The following is a 7,387-nucleotide window of genomic DNA, read 5'->3' as shown; positions in this document are numbered from 1 at the left end:
TGATTATATTGCACAGATTCTTTGACAAAAATGCTGAATTTTTCACTTACAAAGTGTAAACAAATAATGAAAGGCAGTATGAGAACATGAGAAAATACCACCTCAGCATTGCTGGTCAAATTAAATGATGAGCTGCATCCCATGGCTAATATAAAAGAGGGTCCAATTAATGCTGAAATCTGCAGAATTTAGATCTTAAGTTAATATTTATTTTGTTAATATTAAACAACATTTATAAAGTTACACCTGAAACTAAGTGGACAAAAATCTGAGCAGGTTGTTTGCTTTCTGCCTTAATATTTTCTACCTACATAGCTGTCATGGCCCTTAAATGAAAGCCTTTACTGTTTCACTAACTGAAAGCACCGCAATACTAAAGACATCAATTATCTTAAAATCCTAATTTTAAGAACAGTATAATTAAAAAGTTTAATCAAAGGGGTTATAGTATTGCATCATATATCACAGCCCATCAAACCTGCACACATGGGGCAAGGCAGAGTCATCTGCGTGCCCACTGTGCTCCAAGCGAGGAACCCTGGAGCACATCCTCAGCAGCTGTGCAAGGGCACCTGGTGAGGGACGGTACAGGTGGAGGCATGATCAGGTCCTGAAGACCATCGCTGAAGCCGTCAGCACAGGAGTTGAGTGGGCAAAGTGGTCCCGACCCTCCAAGCAGACCATTGCCTTTGTCAGAGCTGAGGAGCAGCCAATACCTGCCAAAAGAACATCTGCAGGCATTCTGACCTCTGCAAGGGACTGGCAGCTGTTGGTGGACCTCAAAGGGCAGCTGAAGTTCCCCAACCATATCACAGCCACTACCCTGCGACCAGACATTGTCCTGGTGTCTGAGTCTACTAAGCAAGTGGTGCTGCTGGAGCTGACAGTCCCATGGGAAGATAGCTTGGAGGAGGCCTTTGAAAGGAAGCTCTCCAAATATGCAGGACTGGTCAGCAACTGTTATCAGGCTGGATGGAGAGCGAGGTGTCTCCCAGTGGAGGATGGTTGTAGGGGATTCGTAGCCCATTCTCTAGTTAGAGCCTTCAGCATTTTGGGCACCGAGGGAGAGAGGAAGAGGAGAGCCATCCGCAGTACCACCGATGTGGCAGAGAGGGCCTCAAGATGGCTGTGGCTCAAAAGAGGGGAGCCATGGAGTCATAAGTAGCTAGCCATCTGGACACAAGCTGGGGTCTGATCAGCCCCGGCTGGGTCACCTGGAGGAGGTTGTATGATGTTGAAAGACCCGAAACACCCAATGATTCCAGGAACATCACTGAAGATGTGTCCAGAAGCATCAATAGATGTATGTACACAGTATTACATAATTTTAGCCTGTTTTCTTAGCTGTAAATCTATGGTTGATTTTATTTTTTGTTCTATAAGCCATATTAAAAATTAGAATTTCCTGATAGAGACAAAGGCCACGTAAAACGATCTTATGAGAATAAGGAGGAATTCCCCAAGCTAATATAAAAATAAAATGGCATTATGCATTGTTTTATCAGGTCAAACATGCTGTAATATGACTAACAAAAATAATCATAAATATCTCATATGAAGGATTTCAGGTAATTATGTTATCATAGGCATAAATTATAAATTACTGGATCATACCATTTGTTTAAACACTCAGTCAACAGCATTCCTAAATTTTATCAATGCAACAAGATAATGTCAGGAGGTGCAGTTTATTGAATTTTGGTTGGAAGAATCTCTAAGCAATATAAATCATGCAGAACACCAATGTTTGCTCATTGACACTGCAAGTAATCAAAACAGGGGCAAGCAGAAAGAAACAATGCATGCAGAAAAGAGTTACATACCTCCCTAATTGTGGAAAAAAATACTGCTCTTTTTGCAAGTCATGTATCAGTAGACAAGCCTGCAATATGAACCTCTACAAATGTTTGTTATTGTTATCATGTATAATCACAATATCACAATAGTGTTTGTCAACAGTAATAAACAATAAGTAAAATAACAAAACAATACATATCTAAGACATTGTGGTGAGAAAATCAATACTAAAATGTGGCTTTTGGCTTGGGTGCTTCCAAGGGCATGAATGAAAGCTAGTCATGAATTATCCCAAAATATTATTGAGCATAGGAATGCATTTTGGATCTTCATTCAACTAGAATGAACAATAGCTAATTCTGAACTGATATTTTGCATACTATTCAAAAAAGCAACTGAAAGATTGTGAACTAGGTGTAATTCTCTTTCCATGTTAAACCCACACATATACATTTACATAATTTATTCTAACTCACAAGTTTTCATGATATTAACATCTATTTACAAAATTATTAATCAAATAAAGTTTGCAGGAAATTCAGAAAAAGTTAAAAAATTATTAACTTTCTATAATCAAGAGAGCATGTGTTTTTAAAGATAAATTGAGATAGTTTTGAATTCAAGTGATACCTTCATTGGCGAACAAATTAAGTATACCTTCCGGCAGAAAAACAACATTTACTTGGCATTAAAATAACATCATATGACTGTAGGTACATAAGTAAAGTTAATTATCGTTTGTTTTAAATTTGAATATTTCACTTGAAAGATTAATGTAATTCTTGAAACGACATTTACATTCAGCACCTAGGAGAGCGACTGACGTTATTCACTCACACAAATAGAAACGTGACTAGTTCCTAAGAAGTCGACTCCCTCTCCGGCCTTTCTTCTATTCCGTCCTCATCACACCTCTTTCCCTCTTCCTCAACCTATCTCTTTCATTACTCACTTTACTCTTGAGGTTCCATCTTCTCCTTTCTCCTGCTTCTCGTAAAATATTATTCTAGAATATCTAAAATATTATAAAGAAGAAAAAATATGAAACCCAATCTCTTCCCCTTATAGTGCCTGGTAACTACTTCGATATAAGTATGAATTAGTATTGGAGTAAGTATCGATTAATTGAATAAGAATGATGTGATTCTCTTCTAAGTTCCCTCTCCCTAGTACTTGCAAGTGATCTTACAAAGTTTGTGACTGTTCCACGTTTAACAGCGCTGCCTACACAGTCGGGCTTCAACCACTATGAATACTCTCGGCTGCATGTGAAGATGCGAAGTGAATAACAAGGATTTCAACAATGCGTACATCATAGTCTATCCAGACACATTTGCTAATGCTGTATGTAGACATCACATTCGTTGCTTTTAACTCGCCTAACACTTGATTACCATACAGACAGTTAGGCACAAGTAAAACGAAAAATAAGACATCAATTAAATCTTTTTTTCCCGATATACTGCGGGTTTACATTTGTATAACATAGTTGCATAAGTATACTTGAAAAGAGCGACAGAAGAGGGAAGGATAGTGTTCATTACTATTAAATGACTAAATTATTTGGTGTGGCCTTCGGTGATCCGAAACTTTGTTTTGGCCAGTCTTGCATCCCAATTGCACTCTCCGGTTCCAGTCAGAAATCGCACGGGTGCGATTTGCAGCTACCGCGCGTCTAGTATAAGAGTGTCAGACAGCCCCGGGGTACGCTCCTAAACTGTCAGTTTAAATTTATAACCGAGAGACCAGTGACCACTCACACCTAACCAGGTAGTTGGAGACTTTTCTCCACAAGTGCCACTTTCTCTACGAACCCACCCACCAGTAGCTCAATGGGAAAGCCAAGTTGGCAAAATCCCAGTAGATCCCAGATGTTCAGCCAGATCGACTGCCATTTACATGCACCGCTTGTCCGCACTTTAGAACTGCGCAAAATCACCAGCACCATTCTGCACCCGAACCGCTCAGCCACAGTACTTTTAAAAGCAGCATAGTTCTCTACACATCACAAATTCCGAACAATATCAATGCCCAAGAAACCCGGCGCACCCCTGCCTCCAAAATACGTCGCCATGCCGACAGCAAAATTCTCCAATTCCCTCAGCTCCAACGACGTCAGACAACAAATACAGGGAATAACAAGTCAATGCTCTTACCTTACAGTCATCGATGCAACTTTTCACAGAGTATTCTCCCGACTGCATATACTTCTGAAACAGGGTCTGGAACTCTTCATATTTTTCTTGGGCATGTTGGTCTAACCGCTGATAAATCTCAACGCACTGAACGCAAACCGTGGCATCTCCGTCCAGCACAAGGCTCAGATCGCAATCCGAGCCCTCAGGTCTCGACATCCCGGCGAACAGTTCCGAAAGGGTATACGATTCACAAAAGGAAAGGTGGAAATTGTTGAAACACGGCGGTGGCGACCCATCGCTCGCTTCCACACTCACGCTGCCACAGACCGACTCAGCATCTTCAATACTTACACACTGCTCAGAGACATAATGTGGGGAGCACGACCCCCGTTGGCAGACAGGTCTGGTAGTGGCGTTACCTAGAGAAAAAGCACGTTTGTCACTGCTGATGGTGCCCCTTGCCTGATCGGCTCTGAAGAATATAGGGGAAGGTAAACGATTCCCTCCCGTCGCCTCAGCTGAAGCGCTCTGCTGCTGTTCCCTGCTTCTGGTCCGATTCGCCTCCGCACACAGCCACAAGTGATCAGACAGAAGGACCGTAAAAAACAACAGAGATGCTAAGGACAGTCGCCATTTCTGGGCCCGTTCTGAATCCGTGCATGGTTTGTCGTTCTGTCGGGGGACATACCAAATTTTTAATCCGTTATCTTGCTGCCGACACATCCAGGCGCCCTTGATCATACTGTGAATAAATACAGCTCCGGCTGGCTCCACAGCGGGCGATCCTTTGCCCCAATATACATGGACCGGTTTGTCTTTCTGGTTCCGCTTAATTGCTATTCTGCTGGACGTTTGCTTGGGTTGAATGTACCTCTCACTCTCCGTGAATGGTCAACTGTTGCCATCCAATCGGTGCAAGCAGATGAAGGCAGATACGGTCACATCAGACTTGCCCATGACTCTCCGGGGTAAAACCTACTTCTGGGGACAGCATGCTCGTTTCTCTCCTAAGCACTCTCTGCAAATTCAGATCACACTAGCCTTACAGCCATTTACCAAATACATGCTGAAAAAAAGTTGAACTATTTCCCCTGACGGCGACGAAATGTGGCTGGTCCTGACGTTTTGGAGCGACACAGTCTTCATGTTGAGTGTAAGTTGCGGCCATCTTCGCCCAGAAACACCTCTTATTATTTTTGGGCGGGGGTGGGGGTTGCGGTTGAGGACGGTGGCTTGCGTCATCCCGGCTTCGAGATCGCCCCATCCTGGCACATTGAGCTGCCTGTTCTTGGAGGGGGAGAAGGAAATTCACGTCCACAGTACTGCTTCACATCAACACTGCATCTACTCTACACCAGATTACTTCCAACGATACTCGCAGCGAAGTCACACACAGCTGAGCTGTTATTTTCTAATTTCACAAAGATCCTTAAGCAAAGTTTTGAAAAACTAAACATAAACGAAAAAGTAGCACTTCGGATCCCTCCTTCCATCGGTCTTTGGCGAAAGCGGGATTGTATGCTGGCGATCACCCAGCCCGCGTCTCGCCGTTAGGTGAGGTATTACGGCCGCTACCTAACGCTATGGCATCAGGCAGCAGGCGCGGCGATGTTTCACTGAGACCCCCGCGCCGCTCTGCGCCTTTAGTACAAATGCGGAGATCCAGACCCTGAATCTCCGAGTACAAGCACACGGGAGTCAAACTCCAGCGTTTCACAGCCGCCCGCCACTAAGCTCAGTGCTGCTGCAGTGTACATCTGAAACTGCGGTTTCTGATCAATTCGGAGTGAACATTTAACGCGGGTGGCGCGGAAACTGGGTTTCCTTTAAGTACAAGACAGTGATTGGTGCAAGGTGCGAGCTATTAACTAATGGGATTGTGTGTGTTGTACTTTTCTGGAACCGGTGAGGGGTATGTGAATGAGTGGAGATTCCCTCTATCGAGCGCCGTGGTATTATCGCTCAATCTGCACCTGTCACACTCAGTAGGTTGGTATTCCTTCTTACGTTGACATGCGTTTACAAACGGAAACAAAACGAGAAAATCGCAGCACTCCGTTACTGGAACATGCGCAGACACTAGATTGCAGATGGGCTGTATGATTTGGCAGGAATGTGTTTGGGCAGCGCGAGGCTGGATTTGAGCCGTGGACGGGACTCCCTCGAACGAGTCACCTGTGAGCCAGGAAAGCTGCGGGAGTCCTTTGCGACAATGCTGGGAGTTCAAACCGTGTTTATTTAATTAGCGCGCAGGCAAACAGAGAGTTTGAAAACGATTGCTTTGAACTTCCAAAAACTAAACGGCGAAGTTAAAGGCGTCAATTTCTATATCACCTCGAGCCCAGAACGTCCTAAAGTGTTCAACTACCATTGCCCGTGTATTTTCAGTGTAGTCACTGCTGACGAGAAGGAGGCATAACGGGGCATCGCTCCTGTGTTCCTGAGAAACCAAATGCTGACGGGAACAAGCGCCCCTGCTCTGCCTTACATTCAATCCTGGGATTTTAAACCCGGGGCTTTGCCATAGACACTCGGAGTTGCACGAAGGAGCCACGTGAGATCTCATGCCCGAGTATGCCTATGAGCCTGCAGACCCAGTGCTCCTTCCAAGCCGCAGTCAGACTCGATCATCCATTTCCGGTTGCAATATGCCCCCCGCTTCAATTGCACGATGCATTGTTTCACATTATCTCCTGCAATGCCAGCTATTATATCATCCACTGGTTCCATATGCTACAGTCAATATAAACACCGCAAATTCCTCCGCGTCATCTTCTTCATTCAGCAACACACCCTGTGGATTTTTAAAGTCACGCAGTATCGAACATGGATGCATTCAAATAAATGTGCAACAGTTGTTTGGATGTGGAAGCAGCAAGCCAATTCTACAAAGTTAATGTTTTGTCAGAAGCGTACTCTGCATGATTGGTGGGGTGAGTAGCCAAAGTGGAATACCTCAGTATTAGAAAAGGGTTTGTACAATTCTGAGAGTATGTTCAAAACATCATGGGATTCCACAATTCACAAAAGTTCTCCGTGCAGAGCTCCTGTAGCCGATACTCCAAAGACAATGTATTTTTTTTTAACTTACAGGGCTAGCAACTTTGGGTCTTGGGTGCAACAATCAGGCAGAATCGAAACGGCCATAAGCTGAATGATTTGTATATCTACTGATCGTTCACAAACGGCAAACACTACGGTATTAAAGTCGGACTAATCTGTGCCTTTTCTTGGCATATCCAAAATTCACCTGTTGCTTAAGAACCACGTCGACTTGGCCAGTAACGCGAATTGCGTCACTCTCGTAAATTTGGAACCGAAACAGTGTTCCATAAATTTCAGAAAGTATACCTGTATTGGCCAGGAGAGTTGTTCTCAAGTACCTTTCCGGGTCGGTAAAACTACAATTTGCCCAACACTACCCTCTAGCGGTTAGATATTGTACATATTTA

At 43.8% G+C, this 7,387-nt stretch overlaps 1 protein-coding gene across 1 annotated transcript; it reads right to left on the bottom strand.

The window, feature by feature from the left end:
- Positions 1–327: 327 nt before the first annotated feature.
- On the bottom strand, positions 328–5,003 carry LOC134349931 (NALCN channel auxiliary factor 1-like). Its single transcript, XM_063054888.1, has 2 exons — positions 3,954–5,003; positions 328–399 (listed from the first exon to the last, which is right to left on the bottom strand). The coding sequence occupies exons 1-2, from the start codon at positions 4,674–4,676 to the stop codon at positions 328–330; spliced, it is 795 nt and encodes a 264-aa protein (XP_062910958.1). The 5' UTR covers positions 4,677–5,003.
- Positions 5,004–7,387: the final 2,384 nt, after the last annotated feature.

This window comes from Mobula hypostoma, chromosome 7, assembly GCF_963921235.1.
Source record: "Mobula hypostoma chromosome 7, sMobHyp1.1, whole genome shotgun sequence".
In the NCBI taxonomy this organism is placed as follows: Eukaryota; Metazoa; Chordata; class Chondrichthyes; order Myliobatiformes; family Myliobatidae; genus Mobula; species Mobula hypostoma.
Note: the sequence above shows the minus strand (reverse complement) of the source record. Positions and strands in the feature narration are given on the sequence as shown.

Coding starts and splice junctions, on each gene's coding strand:
- LOC134349931 (XM_063054888.1), bottom strand. CDS start 4,676: ATGATCAAGGGCGCCTGGATGTGTCGGCAGCAAGATAACGGATTAAAA. Junction 400..3,953: donor GTTGCATCGATGACTGTAAG/GTAAGAGCATTG, acceptor TCTTAAAATTAG/GATTTTAAGATAATTGATGT.